We start from the raw sequence: 25991 nt of genomic DNA on the forward strand, positions 1-25991 counted from the left end.
CTTCACTCCAATTCTTTATTAAATCACAAGTATAACACAGATTTAGTGCTTTTAAACATATACAAGTTGGACTTCATCAGAATCTAGTTTGTTCATTCCTAACTCACCATTTAAATAGATAAACATCACAGCATTAATTAAAGCAAATTGACTCCTCATTGCCATTAATAACTATTTAAAAAAACAAAAAAAAACAAGTACAAACTGATAAAAAAAAGAAAATTGTACATAATCTCAAATATTAAAACACAGTAAACATGAATGAGGTTAAAAAAAATAAACTGTTGTATACAAATTTAAAAATCTTATAACTGTTTTGTCATATTTTCTTAGAGTTCATCACTAACAAAGGGTGAATGGATATATTTTCATCACTACTTGAGAACTGCATTGCTTGAATGCTTTCCAGTATGGCAAAAACAAATTTTTTTGTAATTGGGACAATTTTATGACTGCACAATTTTCATAACATTTCATGATGTTGTAATGGTGCTCATAAATTCTCTTGTGGAGATTTTGCTATGTTTTTCCTACGTAAAAGGCGGGGCACCCTGAACATTGACAAGGTATACCACAAATTTTGATAAGCAGTTTCCCTTTTCAAACACAACTTTAGAGTGAGAATAGTTCTCCAGTACTAAAAAACTTTCCTCTAATGTGTACTAGCATTGTGGGCAAGATCCACTTTAGTCGTACCTGTTCTCTGAATGATCTACTGTGACAAACCAGAGGGGGCACCTCTCAAACCATTCTTTTAGGTTCCTCCCTGTCTACCCTAACAACTGATAAATTGGTCTTCAATATGTTTCCATTTCTCCTTATTATGTCTTTAATTTCTTCAGCTTGAGGACTGTATTGTACTACTAGTCCCCTTTCGTAACTGTCCCCCTCAACTGCACAGTTTACCTTTTCCATCCCTGTGCCTAATACGAGATTATATTTCTTTCCCCATTCATCTTGAACATAATTTCTAATGTCATTCACAAAATGAAAGGGGTACCACCTGGCCAAAAACATGTGGACAACAGTTTCAAATTCCTTAGGTAAGTCCTCTAAGTGGGATGTCAACTAGACTCTTATTGTGACTAAAGGCTTGACTACTTGTGAATTCCAAAAAAGAATTACTAAATGTGGGTTTCCTATATGTAAATGATTTAAAAGCTTGGTTGGTATGTGAAATTAATGTGTCTAAATAACTAATTCATTTTAAACTGTACCTATAAGTAAATTAAAAAAAAAACTAGAAGAATTATAGAGGCAGTGGAAAATTCATAAATAGATGATTCAGGACCTCCACAAAGAATAAAAATATTGTCCAAAAATCTGACATATAAACTAATGTCCACAGAATGCTCAGAATCAAAAAGTGAATTGATCTCTCCATCTAACAAAACCAGATTTGCATAATAGGGGGTGTAAAAAGCCCCCATGGTTCATAGGTTCATAGGTGTATACTAGGCTAATAGCCCTGGGGCCTTTACAAGCCTAACCATAGGATTACCCTGGCATAGTGCCACCCAACCTTAATTCCCAATGCCTCTGTCAAGGAGAACCACTGGAGTTATCCCTGGGGTGAATTTTCTGTTTCCCATCCACTCATCAAGATTTCTCTTGAAGAGGGTGAGCGAAGTGCTCTGCTTGACATGTATTGGAAGTCTGTTCCATAGCATGGGCAGTCTCTGGGTTATGAACCTGTCCGCCAGCATGCTCTGTTAATTATGGTAATGAGGTTGAGGTCTCTGGAGTGTATGGTGTGGAGGGATTGGGATTTCTTTAGATGTAGCATTTCTAACAGAGCTGTGTCAGACATGGCTTTGTAAGTCAATCAGAGATCGCCTCTAAGTAGGCGATATGAGACAGAAAATAGTTGGAGTTTTTTGAGTCTGTCCATATAGGACAAGTGTTTAAAACAACCCCTTGTTTTTATTAAAATATTCGCTTTCAGAAAAAAATGTAATTGTGGTCTAAAACTACAGACATAAATTCTACTAGTAAATTTATTTTGTCATTGGAGAAGTTGGCATATCGTATTAAACTATTGTGGAAATATTCCAAACCTTCATCCCTAGGAATACTGGTAAATAAGTCAACTACATCAATCATTAACAAAATCAATTCTTAAGTCCATAGTTTGTGTTTTAGCCTTTTTAAAAAGTCCCAAGAATCCTTGATCAAATGAGGGACTTTCTGATAAGCTCCTTTCACCACTCGTCAATGCGAACACATAGAGATGAGTTTTTTTATCCCATGGCCACAACTATTGGTCTAAAGGGTGGCTTTAAAACATTTTATGACTTTTGTGAATGCAGAAAATGCTGAGAATTATTTTTAACATATTGTAAGTCTCCATAGTAATTCTCTGGTCACACAAAAATTATTCCAAATAAGAATCAATTCTTCGGAAAGCTATAGATACCTCATTTATGGAAGCAGAGGAATAGGTGTTGTTATCTTTTAATAGATCACTCCTAATGTTGATATAATCAATAGAATCTGAGTACAATCCCCCCTCCCTTGTCAGGCTTCATTATGTGAACAGTCCTGCCCTTTCATAAATTCTCAAACAAATCTCTTTCTTTTTTGTTGAAACTAGGATAAGTGAACCATTTGTTTTTAGAATTGACACAATTGATAAATGCCATCAGTATTAGTCTTATTTAAGACATTTAGAAGGGAATGGAGCTGTGTATTAAAAGTGCTTCTCTTCCTAATTACCACCTTGTGACTAACTATGTTGCTCTGTCAGCTTTGCCTTTCATCGAAAAATACTACCAAATTTAATTTTCTAGTAAAAAAATTTATTTCAGCCAAGGTATCTACTATATCAAAACTGCTTCAAGGGACACATTTCAGTCCTTTTGAAATAAAGTAAAATATTCATCAGTTATATTCCTATCATCATTTCCCTCTTTTGATTACTTCAGTCGTCTAAGTAACTCTGTACATGTTGTACACTTATTGGACTCTCAATTATTCCTCAGCCATAATAAAACCAGAGTTATTTTGTTCAACCCAAAATAATTCCTTAACCAGAAGCATACATTTCACATCACCTTGTGCAATAAACCTTGTGTTTGTGAAGTGGTTTGTAAACCAGTCGGTGGTAGGGATTCCAAAGCTGATGTTTGCAGTAAACTGTTGATGCAGAAAAACAGCTGTATTCATTCTTCTACATAAAACCCTACACTTCTTAATGTAGAAACTATATGCAAGTCTGTAGCACATGAGAAATACTAACCCCTATGGTTACAAGGACACTAAAAATACACATGCTGTTCCAGATTCATTAAAATATCACCTTGCTATGCCACTGTTTAGCTAAGCCGATCAAAATAACTTAATTTGCATACAATCCATCATTGTGATTATCTTAATTATTTTGTAAAAAGGATTCATAGCCAAATGGGCATTAATCGAAGATGAACAGCCAGATTTCTCCAAAGCAGAATATTTACCAAAAGAGCAAAACAGGTCACTGTACTTGACAAACCATTGACAAAATATGTTATTTTAAGTAGTTATTTGGGGTAAAGAACTGCTACAACATGCTGAAAGATGTCTATTTGCTAAGATAGAAAATGTAATATGTCTAAGTTCTGCAAAATGTAAATACACTTTATTTCCAAGTTGGAAAGTCAAGATAAAATGCAAAAAAAGAGTATGATGGTAGCCCATTTGTTACTCAGAAGTTTCCACAAGTCCTTTTACTCTCTTCACTAGATGATGACCATTGTGACAGTTCTGTTTCATTGAATACAGTTTGTTCACCATGACTTTTTAAATAAAGAGTGGGCAACATTTCAGAGATGTGTTTAATCAGATGTAGCATATGGAATAAGGATTACAGATGACAAAGTCACATATATGGGGGCTGTAGTAGAGGTTTGAATCCTACGGAAAACACTATGGAAAATGTCTTTTCATCTCATTTGAAGAGGCAAGTATGATGAGGCCACTTTCATCTAGCTAGTCAAAGAGCGGTACTATAACCTGCTTATTTAACTTGTATTGTATCCTCATGAAATCAGTTGGAAGAGTCACAAATCTAGTGGGTTCATCTCATAATATAAAGTCACCAGAAAGAGCTTCATGTAACTTTGGCACTGTTAACCCTCATGATGCTTCTGACTAAATTTAAAACCTGAAGGTGGTACAGTGGTGTCGTTTACTGTAGCTGCCTATTGCCATGATTCTGTCCCACATTTGTGGTACTGAATGTAATGCTGTCATGGTGTCTCACCCCTACATCTTTATACAAGTAATGATCTTTCTGTTCTGGTGATCTCCTTTCATCCCACTGGTACCTTTGATCCATCATGGGCATAAGACACTGACTTTTGTGACTTTTGTGGTATTCTAGTACAGGTACCAAAATGATGGCTGGAATCACATCCTGGCAACACAGTAAATTATCTGATAGCTCAAAGCTTCCCTTATCAATACTGCTTCTTACCTCATACTAACCAGTAGCCCCTACAGTACTCTAAGCAACACAAATGGATAAACAAATCCTTGACCTGCATGTTGATGAATAACCAGGGAGCATGTATACTTACCCATATTGCGAACTATTCTCCCCAAAAACGCAAAAAAAAAAAAAAAAAAAAAAAAACTCATCTCCTTAGAACTATTCCCCCAAGCCAATACCTTGCTCATATTAATTTTTTATTGTTGCCTAACCACAACAAGACTTTGTTGCATCTCTTTTTGTCTCCTTTTTCATACAGCTCTAGCTCTACTTCACTCATGGCTGCCCTCCAGTGAAAAATTTGTTAAAATCAGCCTGCAAACAACTGAGGGCAAAAGGAGGCACTACTGGGACTTTTACTCTCTGAAATAGTCTTATCTCTAGCTCTACTTCATTCATGGCTGCCCCCCCCCCAGTAAAGAATTTCTGAAAATGATCCTGCAAACAACTGAAGGCAAAAAGACTCACTACTAGGACTTTTACTCTCTGAAATATTCTTATGTAGGTGTATTCCCTGTTAACTAATTTTGGCATCTAGTTGTTAGTGCTTTTACTCAATTTTATCATATTAGCATAGCATGCACACTTGCAAGGTCTTTTTTCTCCCTTATTCCAATCCCAGCCAGTGCAACTAACTGCCACTAGGTGGCAGCAGAACACCAAACAACTGAATCTTAGCCCAGATAAGCAGCTCATCTTGTATGCAGGACAGTGCTTTACAGATATTTAAATCATCCAATATTTCTGTCTACTGTAAAGTCACCCAAGTCCCTTCACAGCAATTATTTTTCCATTCACTGTGAATAAATAGTGGAAACACAGTAACTGGCATAATCCCTGCCATTAAGGTGCAATGCCACTTACCTACATTACTGAGTCAGACTCCTGATACTTTTCTGTTTCAGCTCTTACCTCCTAGGTATGGCTCTGCCCAGTCCACTCCCCCTCACTTCGCTCAGGCTCATTCCACTCTCCTACCCTATCCCCTTTCCCACCCACCCCTAGCTCATTTCCTTTATATCCAATCTTACCACACCCACACCCAACCCCCATCCTTTGACCAGTCATGCAAACAACCACCACCACCCCTCCCCCTCCTTTGCTCTCATATTAAATACTCTACACGTAGTACCTCCCCACTCACAAAGTTGCTACAATCCATCCTACCTATATACTATCAGGACCCATACACATTCCACAGGGTTATCTCTATACACTCCTACCAATTCTAACTAACTAAACATGTACTCCCGTCAAATAATTCTAACATTAGCACTCACCATCACAGCCTGTCTAACCTCACCCTACTTGAACAACATTATAATCCCCGACACAAGACACCCCACCTCAACCTCACTTCCAACATTAATTAACTACCCCTTACTCATCTCACCCTTACTCTTAACCACACCAACTATGATCTACACCCCTACAAACACCTTCATTATCAAAGCAAATGTAGGGTATCCACACAATGTGACTTAGCCTTCTCCAAATACCTACAAACCATAATAAATATTGCCTCTCACTTGCTATACAATGGAGATATCAACCCAGGTCCAATAACAAGTCCTACAAATTTCCAGAATCAGCTAAGAACCAATACTAGCCTACTTCAGAGAAAATCTAATATTCTAATAATAAATCATAACATAAGAAGCATCCTTAACAAAACCACTGAGCTCCGTGCAACCATAGCATTATACCTACCTGACATCATCTTCCTCACAGAAACATGGCTTAAACTACAAATTAAAAATGAAGAAGTACTTCCCCTTGGTTATAGCATACTACAAAAAGACTGTACAGTTAAAGAAGAGGTGGAGTCACTTTCCTATATCAGAACAACATCAGTGTTGAACTATTTAACATAGAAATCCCTGCATTTAATAATGCGGAGATCCTACTTGCTAAGGTAAGACTAAATACACAAAAACAGCTAAATATCTTAGGATCCTATATCCCTCCAGGAGATAACATAAAAATCCTAGAATCTCTTCTCCAATGGATATCAGAAGCCCTCCCCCATGATACCATTATACTAGGTGACTTCAATATTGATTGGACCTCACTTAAATCACCCCACCCTTCAAATCATATTAACCTTTACAGATTCTCACAGCTTATACATACCCCTACTAGGGTAGACAAAACCTCAAATAAAGAATCAATACTTGACCGGATTCTCACCAATCACCCATCTTCCACCCATAATTTTAGAATACTACCCGACACTCTAAGTGACCACCTCCCAACCTTCTTCATCAGAACCCAAACTAAACTCACTAGAACTATCTCTCTTAAACACATCAGATACACTAAAAACTTCAGGGCTGACAACCTTAATACAGCCCTTAAACATTCTAACTGGTCCCCTCTTTTAACACTTCCTTTAGATGAAGCAGTTGAATATTTCAACACTATCTTCTTAGGCCTTCTCAACCAACTTGCTCCACCAAGACAGGACTGCATTAAAACCATCTATGCCCCATGTCTTACCAAGAGCACTAGGCAACTTATGAAACAAAGGGACAAAGCATGGAACACCTGTCGCAAAAACAAAACTAATGCTAATAGGCAAACATTCTTACAACTGAGAAACACTGTAAAAAAAATCAGACTTGACAAACAAAAATACTATATTGAAATGCAAACTAAGCATAATACCAACTCACAAAAGTTCTGGGCCACTATAAACAGTATTCTCCAACCAGGTAAATCACCAACTCCTCATCCAAACATAGATGCCACCTCTACAAACATAGCCACCCAATTCAATGAGTTCTTTACCAACTCTATATTAAAATTGTCAACAGACCCACACCCTTCAACTCCCACTATACTATATAACCCATCAAATAATGCTAACTCCTTCACCCTTCAAACTGTACCAACTTACACCATATAGACATCTAACCAAACTTAAACCCACCACAATAGCAGTCAACAAACTACCAGCCAAATTCCTACAAATAGCTGCCAAAGCTATTTCCTACCCAGTCTCTATAATAATTAACAGATCACTCTCAGAACAAAAGGTGCCACTTATCTGGAAAATCTCCTACATTATACCAATACAAAGGGGGCAACTCCACTGACCTAACAAACTACCGCCCTATAGCAATACTTTCCCCATTGGCTAAAATACTGGAAAAATGTATCCAGGTCCTAAGACATCTCCTCTCCGGCAATCTTCTTGCCAAAACTCAACACGGATTCTGCCCCAACCATAGTACTACCACTGCATAGTATCCTAGTAAGTATGCAATGCAACAATGCCCAACTGGTGTCTGCAGTTTTCCTTGATGTATCAAAGGTGTTTCTTACAGTCCCCTATACAAAACTAATAACATCACTCTCAGAATTAAAACTAACTACCTCCACTCCATTATGGTTTCAAGACTATCTCTCCCAGCGTCAACAAGCTGTTCAGTCGAAAAACTCCATTTTCCCCCTACTACCTGTAAAACTAGGAGTACCCCAAGGTTCAATCCTAGGACCCCTACTTTTCACTATATTTACAAATAATCTTCACAAAGCCCCTCTAGCAAACCTGGTTCAATACGCTGATGACTCCATCTTAATCTGCTTTGCCACCACCCTCCAGCAACTTCAAATCAAGACTCAAGAAGCCTTTACATCCATTGAAACCTGGCTAACAAACTCCCAGCTAATACTAAATCCTAAAAAGACCCAACTTATGCTCTTTCATCCTTCCAAAGCAGCAGCATCTACTCCCCCATTCTCTATTTCTGCATCAGATAATACCCCTATCTCCCCCGTCACACAAGCCAAATTACTGGGGGTCATTATTGACAATAATATGAAATCTGACAAACACATAGCTCATACAATAACCAAAATCAACAAAAAAACTAGGTACTCTTTACAGACATAAAAACTTCCTAACCAGCAACAGTAAAGTTACCCTAGCTCGTACCCATCTTCTCAATGCCTTACTGTATGGTTCTCCTGTCCTAATTAATCTAAACAAGAATGATTTAAACAAGCTGTCAGTATGCTACAACAAAATAGCAACATTTGTCACAAACTCCTCCTACTGCACCCACTATTGTCAATCCCTAAAACAGCTTTCCTGGCTGGAACTCCCTAACACCTTAGCTCTAAACCAAATTCCTGTAGCTCACCATATACTGTACCAACCTGACAAAACTCCAACCTTACAAGACCTGATCACCCTTTACTCCAATAACCGAGAACTTAGATCTACTAACAAGGCACTAATCGCAATCTCCAAAAAACATTACAGCTCCGGTGACTCCCTGTATTCTAGCAACATTGCCAAGACTTGGAACTCCCTACCACTACAAGTCAGCGTGCAACCTAATAAAGACATCTTCAAAAAACAGATTATTTCCCACCTGAACAACTCCTGGACTTGCAACTGCCTAGCACTTGGCTGAAATAGTCTACCATCTTTCCCCTATCTACTATCCAACCTCCTCTTTAAAACTACCACATATATTAACATATATTACTTACCAACTCACTGTCGCATACTCCCCACTGCCCCATCTTTACCCACTAACTCTCCCCTAGATTAAGTTGAAAAGCTTTCCCTTAAAATGTCAATGCATCTCATATAAACTTGTCTATATTCTCCTCCTTTTTTAGTTTTTCCTTTCTTGTCTTATCTTCAGTGCATCTTCAAGATTATCTCTACTAAACATACTGTATGAACAACCATCATATGTTGCTACCTGCTATACTTTTAGTTGTATGTCTAAACCACTATGCAGTCATATGTTATTGTCTGCTATATTTTTATAACTGAATGTGTAAACCACAATGCTCATGTAAATATCTTATGTTGACAATTGTTCTGGAGCTTTTCTCCCCAGGACTCTGCTGAAAATGGACAGCTCTGTCCATTCGGACCTCCCTGGTAAACAAATATAAAATAAATAATAAATAAATAAATTCTAACTATACTGAATTACACTGTTATGTTTTCAGACAGGCATGCACCTTCTTTTCCAGGTTATAGTGTCATAACCTCTTTTAATCCAGACATCAGCATTCTAGCATTTGAGAAATGCTGATGTGAGCAGCATTCATCCATCTATCATCAACCCCTTTTTCCCATTTTGCACATGGGGTCAGGGTGTCACTTCAACAGTGACAATTTTCTCGAGTGAAGGTTTACACTGCTGAGTGGCATGCCCTGCCTTGGTAGCTCATCTGTGCAACTCACTCGCACACAAACCTACTGCATGTCTTTGGAATGTGGGAGGAAACCAGATCACCTGGAAAAAAACAAGCGACCACATGGAGGACATACAGACTCTGTACAAAAGAGCACCCTAGCCAAGAATCAAACCGGATAATCTCTTGCTGTAAGGTGACAGCACTAACCACAGCACCACTGCAGCCACCCTATGATTTGAGTAACATTATTGAGCCTAAAAATCTATTTAAGTGTATGACATCAAGGTTTAAGGCATGCTGTATTTGTATACTTTATTTTTTAAAGCTGTGGGCCTTGCAATTGTAGGTCTCATACTCTGATAAGGAAACATTTTGTAGACCATCTGCACATGATTTAAAATGGTAGCAATCTTTATAAACTAACAATTTTAAAAACAAAATTTCAGAATGCCATCTCACAGTATTGTTTTGAGTTATTAAAATTTTAAGTATGTCTTTCAGAATTCATAGCAAATGTTATTGTGAAAAAAATAAATGTACCTGCTCAAATGACCATATTAAAAATGCTAGTTTTTTATAAGATTTTTTTATTGTATCAGACTTTATTCTAAAGGCAAGTTTTTACAATTTGTTAGCATTTAAGTTCCTTTGTAAGCCAGTTATTTATGTTCAGTTGCTCTCTGTATATAGCTTATTGAGGTCATTTTTTAAGGTATAAACATTCTATGGTATTCATATTGTACAATATTTGAAGAATTATTTGTGATTCTGTCAGTAAATGCAATTATGAAAGAAAAAGTAAGAAAAAATGGTGGAAATTTTTTACATGTCTATATCCTTTAGCTAAGTATAATTAAACTGTATATTCTTTTCTGAAGACTTTTTACTTCCAGAGTACTACCTAGGAAGTGAGAATGGAAAATTTGAGGATGCCATAATGAACCTAGAAAATACACAAGTGAGTACCTATTTATTTTTCTATTAATCTGACTTCATCAATAATGTTATGTACTAAGTTTACCAGCATTGTTTACCCACTTCTAAACGTATGTTTCTGACTTTCTAAAAGAAATGTTGACAAATCTTGTAAAAAAGACTTTCTCTAGTAACAGTTCACAAATATGACCTTATTTACAATATTTAATGTCCTCTTCTAATTTTTTGAACTGTCAGCTCTACTTATTATGTACATTTATGCTAGCATTCTTAATGAACTTCTATACATTTTTAGATGAGTAAGTGATCTTTGTAGCCTGCAGGTAATTCAATAGTAAGTTTTTATTAAAGCCAGACTCTTTTAGCCTATATGCCATCAATAATGCTGACAAAAAAAGTGCTGGGTTCTCCATGAAGGAATGCATTTTATCTTACAACATTATAAAAGTGGTGCTGAAATATCTTAAAACAAATTATGTGGTGTATTCAGAAGCACATAACACTCTGTGAAGCACTGTATGATTGCCATATAAGGTAGTAATGCAAAGACAGCTGTGCAAAGTATAAAGCTCTCGGCAAAATGTAAAGTTCTTCAGTCTAATGTTGGTAATAACAGATACCCATATGCCATTAATCCAAAAAATGATTTGAGAATCAAATATTGTGAAAGATCTAGGGGGGTTATTTGGGTATCTGTTTATACATGAGGCTTACATATTATCTGTTTCTTAGATGCTGCCATGAAATTATGAGAGACATCCTGTGTATTATTAGCAGTAGAAAAGGAAAAATACTGACCCCCATTACCAATCACTGATTTGCCTGTATAGAGAGTACTATGGACAAATTTGTGCCTATAGTTCAGCCTCTCTCAAAAAAGCTTGAAATAATCCAAAGACCTACTATGCAGATATCCAGAGTGTGGCATATTTCATATACGGAAAGAAATAGGTTGCTTAAATGAGACAACATTTGAAGTTTAAATGCCTCAAAAATTAAACATTGGTCGCAACTCCACATTTGAACTTTTCATTGCACAGGTACCGATAATAATACCTCATTTGTTGATCTATCTATTGCCTGATCAAAAAATTTGAATAATTCCTTCACCTTTAGAGCAGGTACAATATGAAATCCCCTTCCAGTGATAATTCAATCCACTTCTTTATCAGGATTTAAGGTACAGATGAGTAGTTCATTGGGGGATAGGGTGTATAAATTTTATAATTTAGTGCACTCTCCAAAGTAACCTAATGTTAAGGCTTTGCACTTACTGTATCAATAAACCAAAATATTGAAACACCGAAACTGTGAACACCACAGTGGTATGAAGGGTCCAGCAAGCAGGAATACAGTGGTCTTGCTAGATGTTGTCACATGAAAGTCTGGCAGTCCAGGGACAACTCTAATGTAAATTTACGTGTTCTCTATCCCAGAACCATAAGCCATGATAGGATTAGAGCTGTGGGGTGATTTAAGGACAAGTACTATCACAGCATTTTTCGAATTAAGCAATGGGAATTTGAAATTTAAAAAAATGCACATCCATAGTTTATGGCAGCAGCAGGATTATTATCACTACTGCAGGTAAGTATTGCAAATGTGTGATTTTGCGTGTGCGTGTGTGTGTGTGTGTGTGTGTGTGTGTGTGTGCGTGTGTGCGTGTGTGCGTGTGTGTGTGTGTGTGTGTGCGTTTGTCTCTCTAGGGGCACTCCTGGTGCTGCCAAGTATGATAATATTGTATTCATTTTTAACAAGTGGAGCAACATGTTTCTTTCCCTTAGGGAACTGGTTGATTCCCTAGTCTGATTTCTCAAGTCTTTCCCCAACAATAACCAAGAGGAATAATATTGCATTGGTAGATTTTACACTGTTATGTTCATGTTTTTTGGTCTGTATTTATGAAAGTATGAATTTTTTGGTCTGCATTTATGAAAATATGAATTTACGTGCTATAGACAATGCATATACATCCAAACAACAAATATATATACATATATTTCAGTAGTGATTTTAGCATACCATATTATTTATAGTATTATTTATATTTTATAGTAGTTATATGGTTGTATCACAACAACTGACTTTGAAGGGTTAATGTATGGAATTTTTTTAATTAATTGGTTGACCAATGGAGTTGAACTCACTACTATAATATTCTGATGAAGTCTCCTGAATGGAGATGAAAGCGCTAAATCTGCCTTGTTTTTAGTTTATTTGGTCTTATATTTTTGAATAAATCTTTTTTCGTGGAGTCTGTCTTGTGCATATTATTGGGAGTGAATATTACAGTTATATACTCTTCTGAATAGAAGACATCGAAGGAGGGACAACCTTTATTGATACCTGGAACAGTGTTGGTGCTTTTAGTTTTGACTCTGCAAGAGTGTTGGAATGTGTTTTGTCTGTCTGCCTCTGTCTCTGCCTGTGTCTGCCCATGTCTGTCTGCATGAGTCTGTCTGTCTACATGTGTCTGTTAGCCTGCATGCATCTGTTTGTCTGTTTGCCTATCTGTGTTGGCGTGTCTGTCAGTGTGTCTGCCTGCCTGTCAGTGTGGCTGTGTGTCTGTCTATGTCTTTGTCTGTCTGTCTTTGCCTGCCTGCCTGTCTGCCTGTCTGTGTTTGTTTATCTGTCTGTCTTTCTGTGTGTCTGTTGGTCTGTGTGTCTCTCAGTCTGTTGGCCTGTGTGTCTGCCGGCCATATGCCTGTGTCTGTGTAACTCTTGGTTTGTCTGTCCATCTGTCCCTCTGCATTTGTGTCTGTTGGTCTTCTGTCTCTGTCTGTGTCTGTCGGTTGGTCTGCTTTCTGTGTCTGTGTCTGTTTGTCTGTCTGCATCTGTTTCTGTTGGTCTGCTGTCTTTGTCTGTTGGTCTGTGTGTATATGTCTGTATCTGTCTGTCTGTCTGTGTATTTGTCTGTGCTTGTCAGTATTTCTGTGTGTCTGTGCCTGTCTGTACATGTGCATATACATGTCTGTGCTCCTCTACCTGTACTTGTGTCTGTCTATCTGTGTGCTTTTTCGTTGGTGTGTCTCTGTACTGTGTGTGTTTGTGTGTGTGTGTGTGTGTGTGTGTGTGTGTGTGTGTGTGTGTGTGTGTGTGTGTGTCTGTGTCCATCTCTATGTGTCTGTCTCTATGTTTCTGTCTCTGTCTGTGCCTGTAGGTGCCTGTGCATCAGCACTGAATACATTGGTAGGGGGAAATGCCTGTAACTACCACAACCCTTGGAATTGTACCTATGACCAAGTAGTCAATTAATGAAGGAGTCAGAAGTCTGAGCAAGTGGACTAACAGCCTCACTCCTAGCTGAGAAAATATTATGTACAGCTTAAATGCCATATAGTTTTGAGAGAAATGTATAGCACAATCGAAATTAAATCTCTTGTCATCTTTATATAAAGAAGAAATATCTCCTTAACTTTTTAAAAAATGTATTTATTGTACAGCATCTTTTAATTTCTAAATTACTAATCTGAAATGAAACAAACAACACTGAATGATCAACAAGGATTCTAGACATCAATTTTTATGCATGGACATATTCTCAGATAACTATAAAAATTATTACGTGACAACATGTTTTAATTTTCAGGTTTAAATGTTTAGATATCACCATTAGGCATAAAGTAAATGAACATAATTAAATTGTGACACTTAAGATTGAAAAGTTATATTACTTGAATTGAGTAGTTTATATTTATTCTAACTATAATTAGAAACATTAAAATGTTCATTTAGTATAATATTATCATACTAAAGGCAAACTTTAGATGACTGTGATGTGTTTCTTGCAGACAACAAGATAATTGTTTTATTAGGGAACTCAGAAAAGCGACTACTTTCTGGATTTAAGTATCTTTGCTTTTTTGTCACTTGGAATAGCTTCTGTAGCTTACCCTGAACTAGCTTGAACTGTTTTTTAAGTGTTTGCTGCATTATTTTAAAATCTGCACTTAAAGTTACATTTTAGTCGAATCTGATCGAAAGTTTGTTTGTTTGTTTGTTTAATTTAACTATGGAGGCTGCCCACTAAAGTGTGCTAGCCTGTGTAACTAATTTATCACTGTTTCTGCATTTTCTGTGTGTTTCTACCAAAAAAAAAAAAAATAATCCTTGTTTTCCCTCCTCTCCTCGACTAGTTTAGACCAGTTTACAGGCATTGCTGTATTCTGGGCTGTGGTGTAGTTCCTGTGTTGTCCATTACCTTACTTGGATAGAGGGAAGTTTCTCTGCTCACCAGTGGGAGTGGGGAGCCTTGAGCAGCCTACCTGTCCCTGTAGGAAGTGACCTCAGCACAAGAAGCTGTAGTAATTGGTTGTTTTGGACCATTTCTAGCTCTTTTGTAGTTCACTGTTTAAAATCCGCCTCTGGGCGTTTTTTTCTGGCTATACTGCTCAGACAAGCTCCTCGTGGTTCTGCAGAGTGGTCCTAGCAGCAGGGAACTCAGAAAAGCGACTACTTTCTGGATTTAAGTATCTTTGCTTTTTTTTTCACTTGGAATAGCTTCTGTAGCTTACCCTGAACTAGCTTGAACTGTTTTTTAACTGTTTGCTGCATTATTTTAAAATCTGCACTTAAAGTTATATTTTAGTCAAATTTGATCGAAAGTTTGTTTGTTTGTTTGTTTGTTTAATTTAACTGTGGAGGCTGCCCACTAAAGTGTGCTAGCCTGTGTAACTAATTTATCACTGTTTCTGCATTTTCTGTGTGTTTCTACCAAAAAAACAAAAAAAACAAAAAAATAATCCTTGTTTTCCCGCCTCTCCTCGACTAGTTTAGACCAGTTTACAGGCATTGCTGTATTCTGGGCTGTGGTGTAGTTCCTGTGTTGTCCATTACCTTATTTGGATAGAGGGAAGTTTCTTTGCTCACCAGTGGGAGTGGGGAGCCTTGAGCAGCCTACCTGTCCCTGTAGGAAGTGACCTCAGCACAAGAAGCTGTAGTAATTGGTTGTTTTGGACCATTTCTAGCTCTTTTGTAGTTCACTGTTTAAAATCCGCCTCTGGGCATTTTTTTCTGGCTATACTGCTCAGACAAGCTCCTCGTGGTTCTGCAGAGTGGTCCTAGCAGCATGGAACTCAGAAAAGTGACTGCTTTCTGGATTTAAGTATCTTTGCTTTTTTTTCACTTGGAATAGCTTCTGTAGCTTACCCTGAACTAGCTTGAACTGTTTTTTAACTGTTTGCTGTATTATTTTAAAATCTGCACTTAAAGTTACATTTTAGTCAAATTTGATCGGAAGTTTGTTTGTTTGTTTGTTTAATTTAACTGTGGAGGCTGCCCACTAAAGTGTGCTAGCCTGTGTAACTAATTTATCACTGTTTCTGCATTTTCTGTGTGTTTCTACCAAAAAAAACAAAAAAACAAAAAAAAATAATCCTTGTTTTCCCAACTCTCCTCGACTAGTTTAGACCAGTTTACAGGCATTGCTGTAGTCTGGGCTGTGGTGTAGTTCCTGTGTTGTCCATTACCTTACTTGGATAGAGGGAAGTTTCTTTGCTCACCAGTGGGAGTGGGGAGCCTTGAGCAGCCTACCTGTCCCTGTAGGAAGTGACCTCAGCACAAGAAGCTGTAGTAATTGGTTGTTTTGGACCATTTCTAGCTCTTTTGTAGTTCACTGTTTAAAATCTGCGTTTGCACGGCTTTGCGCGGTTGTGCGCATAGCTCAGTGCCGGCTAAACAAGGTTAAGGTTTTTCTGGCTCCGCCAAGTCTGCTCTTCAAATTTTCCCTTAAGGAAGCTCTACTCTTAGTATAATCAGACTACTCACTATATTATAAGCCTAGCACTTGTTCTCAATACTTCTCTACTAAGTAAGCACTCTCGTACTAAGTAAAGCACTACATCTACTTACCACCCCTGTGAATATCCACTTCCCTTAAAGGTACAGCACTCCCTTATACTGTTCTAGCATGTTGAGTGGTAGATTACTGGCGTCGTCTCCAATTCAACTGGTCAATCTGGGTATCTTGAGACAATGCTACAATTGTCTCGTGTACACAGACAACCCTCTCCTCCTCCCAACAAACACAAATACATGTGAGAGATGCAACTATATAGCCAAACTGGAGGCTGAACTCTCTCAGCTCAGGGCTGGCATGACCAGACAGGAGGAGATGGCAACCACACAAACAACAATCCCAGTCCCACATAGACCTACCACAACTGCAAACCAAACACATAAAAACACAAAGACATACTCAGAGGCTCTAATAAAAAACTTACCAAAACAACAGAGGCTCCCAAAGCAGACATCCAAAAGTCCACCACCTCAAAACAAAACAAAACACATGCAACACATACTTCAATAAATCAGTGTCAACCAATCACAGCCCTTAAGGCCAAACACCTTGCCTGATACACTAGTAATAGGTGACTCTATAGTCAGACACACTGATGTCCCGCTGACCAGGCTGAACAAGGAGAAGGTGACTGTGAGCTGTCTATCAGGAGCTAGGATCCGCCACATAACACACACACTCAAGTCACTCCAAAGCAAGTACAAATATGACTCCGTCATTGTCCATGCTGGTGTGAATGACCTGAGACATACCTTCCTGGACTACATGAAAAGAGACATAGAGGAGCTCTCCAATTATGTAGCCCAGGCTGGTATGACCCTGACCCTGAGCAGCATCTTGCCCTCACCAAGAATGATACCACAATACAAAGACAAGATGATCAGCTTTAACAATTGGCTCAAGTACTGGTGTCATTCTAAGGGGATCCATTGTCTGTCTGCCTGGGATGACATGTTGGACAAGCCACGCTGCTTCGCAAGGGATGGCTTACACCTGTCACCACTGGGCTTCCGGATATTGGCTAAGGCTCTTGCCACCCCCAAAGTGCCTTTTTTAGGCAGGGTTCAAAAGACAAACCCACCTCCTTAGAAAACAAAAATGGAAAAAAAACTAAGGGTAATGCTGCTCAATGCCAGCAGTCTAAATCTCGAGATGCAGGCACTTGATGCACTCCTCAGCATGGAGAACATCGGCGTCTGTGCAGTAACTGAAACCTGGTTCAAGGCTCCTGAGAGCACCCCAGCACTACCAGGCTATACCTCTTTTCATGCTTTTCAGCCCCAAAACCCAGGCCGAACCACAAAGGGAGGGGGGAGTGTCCATATTCATCAAGGACTCCCACACCTCCAGGTTAGTAGCAACACATGAAGCATCAGAGACCATACAGGTGCAACTAACCATAGGCAAAACTGCTATACAACTGGTAGCATGTTGCTGACCACCCTCCCAATCTCAAGAACCCCACTTAGCCTTCCTGAAGACATTGGAGGATATGAATGCATCACAAAATGCCATCATACTGGGAGACTTCAACTACCCAAACATAGATTGGGTACATTATTCTAGCCCTAATACCCTAGCCCAAAGGTTCCTGGAATTCATAAATTCAAATGCACTGGAACAACAGTCACCTCTCCCACTAAGGGAGATAATATACTAGACCTGATCATCACAAACATGGGGACAAAATGCACCACACCGGAAGTATACCCCTCACTAATGAGATCTGACCACAAACTAATCACCCTGGATATACATATCCCACCTCCACCCCCAGCACAAAAGACCACAGTGAAAAACTTCTCAAAAGCAGACTTCACTCTTCTTAAGACTGAGATGGTATCCTTTAAGCCCACTGGGCCAGTGGATACCACATCCCACAATGCCGAATCCTTCACAAATGCTTTCTATGGACATCTCCAAGAATGCATGGATCATGCAATCCCAAACAAATCCAAGTCCCTCTCCACCAAAGGTAAGCATCCTGTCTGGTGGACCTCAGCCATAAACAAATTGTATAACAGAAGAAGGAAGCTACTGCACGTCAGAGCAAAATCCCATGAAGGGACGACATCTCTGATCAACATTAGCAGAAAACTATGTTCTCTCATAAAAACATCCAAGGCCAACTTTGAGAGAAAAATCGCTAAGGACACTAAAGATAACCACAAAGCCTTCTTCAGCTATGTTAGAAACCTGGGCGGAAACCCTCAGATATGCTCAGAGTTGGTTCAAAACAACAAAAAATACACTGAACCCACAGATATTGCCAACATTCTGGCTGACAGGTTCAGTGCAAATTTCTCCTCCTTCACCCCAAAAGAAGAAATACTTATCCCAGCTGAATGTAATCTCCCTGTCATCTCAGATGTCCAAGTGAGAACCGCCCTAAACAAAGCAAAAAACACAGCATCAATGGGACCTGACGGTATCCCGGGTTGCGTGTTACGTGAACTCCAAGAGGAGCTAAACCCACACATAAAAATGCTATTTAACCTTAGCCTTACTTCGGGATATGTACCTGAACACTGGCGTACAGCAACAGTGGTCCCACTCCACAAGGGGGTGCCTCTACAGACCCTGGAAACTACCGCCCCATAAGCTTAACCAGCCCGGTCTGCAAAGCTATGGAAAGAATCATTATGGAACTCATAAACAGAGACATAGGGGAACTACAGACACTTGACCCCACCCAGTTCGGCTTTGTAAAGGGCAGATCCTGCCTTTTAAACCTGGTTGACTTTTTCGAAACAGTCACTAGAGCCATTGATGAGGGCAAAGCAGTCCATACAGCATACCTGGACTTGGCTAAGGCCTTCGACACAATACCCCACTCAGGCATCATAGATAAGCTCAACAGCTTAAAAGTAAACCCTTATGTTACTAGATGGGTTGCAAACTGGCTAAAGGACAGAACCCATAAAGTTAAAATTGCTGGAGCAATGTCAGACTCAAAGCCAGTCACAATTGGTGTCCCACAGGGATCTGTCCTGGGACCCCTCTTGTTCGGCATTTATTTCTCAGATGTTAAAGCAAACATGGGAGGGCTGTGGCTGACAAAGTTCGCAGATGACTGCAAACTAGGCGCCATAGTTGATACACCAGCAGACACACACATCCTACAAAAGGCCTCACAGAAACGGACAACTGGTGCCGGAGTCACGGCCTTAAACTAAATGCCAAAAAATGTATAGTCATCCCCTTTGGGAAAAACAAAGTACCCACAAATTATCACATAGACAGCAACCCACTGAGTATGGAAAAAGTAATCAGAGACCTAGGGACCCAAGTCGACAGCGACCTCTCATTTGACACCCACGTTGCCAAAGTGGTTAGAAAAACATTCTACCTTGCACACCTCATCATGAAGGGATTCACATCCAGATCCAAGGATGTCATTGTACCCTTATATTCCTTCCTCATCAGACCCATGATTGAGTACAATGCTCCATTTGGTATGTACCTCACCCGGCATTTGCAACAGCTGGAGAGACCACAAAAGTACCTCACCAAGAGGATCAAGGGTCTCCAACATATGTCTTATTCTGCCAGACTAAAGAAACTTCAGCTCTATTCAGTAGCATACCGCCTGCTCAGAGGTGATCTCTGCCTGACGTACAAGGCCATGTCCAATCAGGATCTGATGGACATGCTCCACCTCAAAAAATCCAAATCCATCAGGACCACAAGAGCTAAAGACTTAAACCTCGGTACAAGTATGAATAGGACATGCTGGAGGGATAGATTCATAACCCAGAGGCTTCCCATGCTTTGGAACAAGATCCCAGTTCATATTAGGCAGAGCCCCTCACTGACTCTCTTCAAGAGAAATCTTGATGAGTGGATGGGAGATTGTAAGTTTACCCCAGGGGTCACATTTGTGTCACTGCTAGACAGGGGCACAGTAAACTAATTCTATTATATAAGGGGACCTTCATTGTGTCACTACTAGACAGAGGCACAGTAGTCTAAATTTATTCTGTACATTTTTTGTACCATTTCATGGGGTGGCAAAAGCCACATCACTATGGCTAGGCTTACAAATGCCCCAGGGCAGATAGCCTAGTACTATACTATGAAACTATGAAACTATTAATTTATTTTATTTATTTATTTGACATTTGTTAACCAGGTTGGTCCAACTGGGCAAGAGGCCCTTTTTCATTAGAGACCAGAGGAGAAAAGCTCCAGAGGAGTTAAACAATTGACAGCAAAATATAATGCTGTTATACATAGTAATTAGAGAGAAAAAAATTACATTGAGTAGGTAATACAAAAACAAAAACTGAAATGAGCACCAACGAATGCAGTTACAAGAGAAATACAATTTACAGGATGTGGCATCACAGACAATGTGAAATAATTTATAGCTGATTGTCTGGTAAGAAAAGCAGTAGAGGTCGAATAAGCTGATGACCTCTGAGAGCATTTGTAAAATATCATAATATTAATATACAAATTAAATAAATAGCATACAATACATACGTACACAGTCATATTGTTTAATCAAAAGAAAAAGCAGTGGATAAAGAGATGATATATTATTGGTATAGAGAAACTACAGAATACAGGGAGGTAGAATGGACAAGTAGCTGTGATGTTGATCATAGAGGGAGAGAAAAAATTTATGAGGTAAGATTGTGAAGGAGTTGTTGCTCTGACCTAAGTGATCTGGTGGGGGAGTAGAAGGAGACAAGAGAAGAGCAGGAGGGGTAAACAGTAGGTTAATATAGGATGGTGTGGGTGATTTGAAGTTATGCTAGATGGGGTTGTTGGGGGAATTCAGGCCAATGCAGTTGTTTTAATGCAATGCAATGGTGAACTTTATAGGGTTGGTTTGTTGCAAATTTGGTGATTTTATTATAGGTTTGTTCTAGTTGTGAGATTAATGTGGATTGCAGGTTTGTAAGTATGTGAGCAGCATAAAGGTGTCTATATCATATTATCGCACGATGAAAAGAGCGAGCATTCTTTCATCAAACCAATAATATTGAAATAACAAAAAAGCGAACTAAAAAAAAAAAGTTTAAACACAAAAGCCCCCCCTACTTAAATATACCAACTCCAAGATCGCACCATAGTGGAGGAAATGGCAAAGTCCCAAAGACAGCCCACCGATTTTTTTCCCCTGGAAAAAATCAATGTTCTGTGACTTTGCTTTTTTCTCCTTTTACCCTTATCAGATCGATGAAAGAGCGTTTGGTCTTTTCTTTGTCCGATAATGTGATATAGACTTGAATAAGGGATGCCAGGTAGTAGGAATGCTCTAGCTAGGGATAGTTTAGTTTCAAGGGTAAGGAATTTTTTTATTTTACAGTAATCCTAATTTTTGATGTGTCTTTTTGATACATTGGTGAATATGCTGGTCAGATTTAAGCTGGTCATCTATTATAGTGCCAAGGAGTTTTGTTTGAGAGTCAGCTGTGTTGATGGTGTTATCTAGTGAGGAGATGTAAAAGGAAGACTTGTGGTCAGAGAGTGATTTAGGTAGGAAAAGTAGGAGTTTGGTTTTCTTTGGGTTTAGGATAAGCTGGTTTTCATTAAGCCATTTTTTGATAGAGTTAAATATGTTTTAAGTAAGAGAAAGGAGATGAGATATGTTGTTAGAGGAGGTGATGAGCATGGATTCATCTGCATACTGTATGAGAGTAGAGTGGTTGCTAGCGGAGCAGAGATTGTTAGTAAAGATATTGAATAGAAGGGGGCCAAGGATAGAACCCTGGGGGACCCCAGTTTTTACCAGCAAGAAAGGAGATCAGGAAGTAAACCATTGGGCAAATTGTAATCTGTTAGAAAGGTAGATGGAGAGCCACTGCACGGTGGCAGGAGAGAGGTTGAGTTCAGTTATTCTTGTTAGTAGCTTAGTGTGGGACACTATATCAAAAGCTTTGGAAAGGTCAAGGTAGAGACAGGATACAAGCTGGCTAGTCTCTCTGGCCTCAGCAACTATATGAGTAAAAGATAAGAGGACTGTAGCAGTGCTGTGGTTAAGCCTGAAACCATGTTGAGTAGGAGTTAGGAGGTTGTCCTATATAAGGTATTTAAGGAGTTGAGAGTAACTACATTTTTCTAGAATCTTAGAAAGAGGTGAAAGGATGGCTATAGGTTAATGGTTATAAGGTTTTGTGGAGTTACTTCCTTTGTGCAGTGGAATAGTATGGAAGGCTTTCCAGATGTTAGGAACAGTGTGTTCTTAAATAGATTGATTTATTAGAATAGAGATGGAGAATGCTATGGAATCAGCAGCAAGCTTGAGAAAGACGGGAGGTCGTTTATCAGCAGATGGGGAGCAATATATATATATGTTTTGAATAAGTTTTTTTTAAGTAATTGACCCCAATAACGAATGTGCTGTAATAGTGTTACATTTTTAATAACAAGATCCAGTCTCCTTGATCTTGTGTAATGCTTTGTAATGCTATTTATTTATTCATATACACTTTGACTGTTTTATTGTATGATCATGCAGTTGTGATCCTGAAAAGTGTCTCTTATTTGAATATTATGATGAAGTGTATGGTCAAACTCTCAGATTTATAATTAGAAAAAAATGACAAGTGCTTGAGTATGATGAAACAGTCCTGTAGTAAGCCTTCATTTTCAATGTTCAAATTAATTTACTGCAAGAGTACCATGCAGTGTGAAATAAGGATCATAGGATTATTGGATCATGGGAGATTACTAGGCCATTGACCAGAAGGTCATTTTAAGCCTATCAGTTTCAACTTGATGTAATACCATAGAGGTAGTAGTCAATACCCAATATTGCATTTAGTGATGACTGCCCATGCCCAGGAGGGTTATGGGCACTATCCCCAGTAAGAATTTATGGTGCCCCATCCACTTATCCAGGTTCCTCTTAAACAATGTCATAGAAATGCTCTGTTTCACGTGACTTGGTAGCCTGTTCCAAAGACGTGGTAGTTGCTGGAAGATTAGTCTGTCCCTCCAGCATGTCTTATTTATATCACAGGCCATATTTAAGTCCCTGGAACAGGTAGCCCTAGACCCATTTTTCATTGTTGGGTCCTTGTCTTTGTTTTCTTGGACAGTAATTTTTTGTATTTATTGTTTGTTGATGCTGGAAGTCCACCACAGCAGCTTGATTTTACTTGGGGGTCTGGCTTTAATTCTTTCTGGTACAGCTGAGTTTATACATTTATACAAATGTTTGTACAGGGCTTTAGTGTAAGCTTCAGTGTAGTTATCACTTTCAGCTCAGGGTGGGGCTTGAAATGCATTTATACCTTCAACTAGGAGGATGTAGTTTGCCTTGGTGAAGTTTTTTAGTCTGATTTCACCCTTTGTGAATTTTGGTGTTAGTGTCATTTCAAAGGTGACTGATTTGTGGTCAGTTTTAACTAATGAGGGTCCAACAGTTGCGGCAGTGCACCTGTTTAACATGTTGGTGAGGACCAGATATAGAATGTTAGTTCCTCTTGTCGGGGTATGGACAGTTTGCTCCAGGGCATTTGAATTCACAAAGTCAGAGAACTTTTGTGCTAATGAGTTTGGGCTATAGTAAGTTTCCCAAGGTTTCCCAGCTTATGGTGGGATAATTGAAATCCCACATAACCAGTGTGTTTGGTAAAATTTGGATTGTGTTCAGTTTAGTTAAGTAGGCTTTGTGGATGTCATAACCCATGGAGGGGAATCTATAACTGGCAAAGACTTGAATGGGGTCTAACCCACCATAACCTGGACCTGGAGTACAGTTTTTTAAACAAACTGACTAAAAACAAATGTGCAGACCGAGCATGGCTGGAGGTAAATCAACTTTACAAGCAAAATAATAAATAGATAAAATAAATAACTATCACTTATGTTAATAAAAAATGAATAAAAGGTTTAGCACTTTGTCCACAAAAAGTGAAGCAAACTTCATAAGAACAAAAATTTTATTAACCCATTCAAATATTTAAAAAAGGTCACATCATTGAACTTAATTGACTCTTAAAGCAAAACCACGTCAGACCCCTATCAGTACTAATGGTAGATGTGAAATATCATACAACCATAAAATTCACAATTTCATGCAACCCATCAAGTATAACAGTAAATTATGTGCATAATATTAATAATGAATATTAATAAAAATTCCATAAAATGATTTTTTTTTAATAAATGATGTTAAACATATTGCTCCAACAATATAAGCATGCTTCAAAGTTTAGCCATCTTAATCTTTCATACAGGACTTTAATACAGGATTTACAGTGATATGTTAATTTAATCTTGGAGTTTGTGTGACATCTAGTTTAAGTTGCCAAAGTAACTCTCTGTATTTGAGATGAGTGGTCCAAGCCCCTCCCCTTGGGTCAAAAATTGCTACATCTATTAATCCAAATTCAGATTTCTTGAAGTTCGGACCTCCTAAGGAGTGCTTATACAAAGCATTTCTGTCATTCTTTTTCTTAATATCATGAACATGTCCATAGATTTGTTTTTTTACATAGTGGGTATTCATCCTTGCCTATGTAAAATGTAGGGCAAATAACACATCTAACAAGATAAACCACTCCATTTGTGAGACAGTTACCACCAACGAAGCATATTGTACTCTCTAAAATATTGCCCAGAGTCAGTTGCTCCTTGGTAAAAATACATGAACAATGCTGCCAAAAACTACACTAAGAGTGGTGTGAGTAATGCCATTTCAAAAGAGAGGCATGATGTTATTACTGATAAACCCAAATCACCTGGACTGTTTGGTTTAAATTATTACCATTATTTTTGTTGAGCATTCTAAGGAAATTAAGCATTTTTATGCAGTTTTGTGGAAACACATTTACTGTAACAAGGTATGAAAATTAACTGGATAAGGAACTCCAACCACTCATATAGTGCACGACATGACTGGGAGGCAATAAAGGAAAAATTGGTGCTATGCAAAAAGAATGTATAACGAAGGCTGGAATATTTTCTTGCTGTATTTTGGTTCCCCAAAATTTTACTTGCTGTATTTTGGTTCCCCAAAATTTTTCTTGCTTTATTTTGTTAACTCAAGTCTTCCTACAACCTTTAAGTGTAGCCATAGTGACCAAGGTGTCCAATACTTCCCAGCATCCAAGGACATTGTACATGGGAGATGACAGCCAGGGAAAGTTATGGGTCAGAAGATTTTGCAAGGCATTATGTTTCAAAATGTACATGTTTCGTATGATCTGCATGGTGATCTTCACAACAACTCCCAAAAACACTGGGAGCGTGTAGAGCACTTAATTTACAAAGACTGTAACCTATTTTATTTATTTATTTATTTAAAGTTTGTTAACCAAGATGGAGAACTGATTCACATAGACTATGTTCAGTCTCAGTGTGGCAGAAATGCAACCAAAAAACAAATAATTTTAATCAATAATGCAATAGTGATATGTAAGGGCAATCAATCAGTTAGATATTAATCAGTATAATAGGCATTTTTCAAGAATTCAGTTGATAAAATCAGAAAAAGAGTATCTGTACATTGTCATAACTTCATATAATATAGTGTTACTTGCATTATGAATAGTTGTTGGGCATGGGATTTGATGAAGACAAAGATAGTAGTCTAATGAGAGGAAGAAGGGAAAGGAGAGACACAGTAAATAAAAAAGAAGTGAGGTGGGAGAGACAAGGGGT

At 38.3% G+C, this 25991-nt stretch overlaps 1 protein-coding gene across 7 annotated transcripts in view; it reads left to right on the forward strand.

The window, feature by feature from the left end:
- LOC122793286 (A-agglutinin anchorage subunit-like) overlaps positions 1 to 25991 on the forward strand; it is a 1003124-nt gene that overhangs the window by 956156 nt on the left and 20977 nt on the right. For all 7 annotated transcript variants that reach the window (XM_044061154.1, XM_044061150.1, XM_044061151.1 and 4 more), the window contains one exon: positions 10516 to 10595. In XM_044061154.1, the coding sequence (XP_043917089.1) occupies positions 10516 to 10595 (80 nt within the window). The remainder of the gene's footprint in view (positions 1 to 10515; positions 10596 to 25991) is intronic.

This window comes from Protopterus annectens, chromosome 2.part0, assembly GCF_019279795.1.
Source record: "Protopterus annectens isolate FY-2018-M chromosome 2.part0, PAN1.0, whole genome shotgun sequence".
Lineage (NCBI taxonomy): Eukaryota > Metazoa > Chordata > Ceratodontiformes > Protopteridae > Protopterus > Protopterus annectens.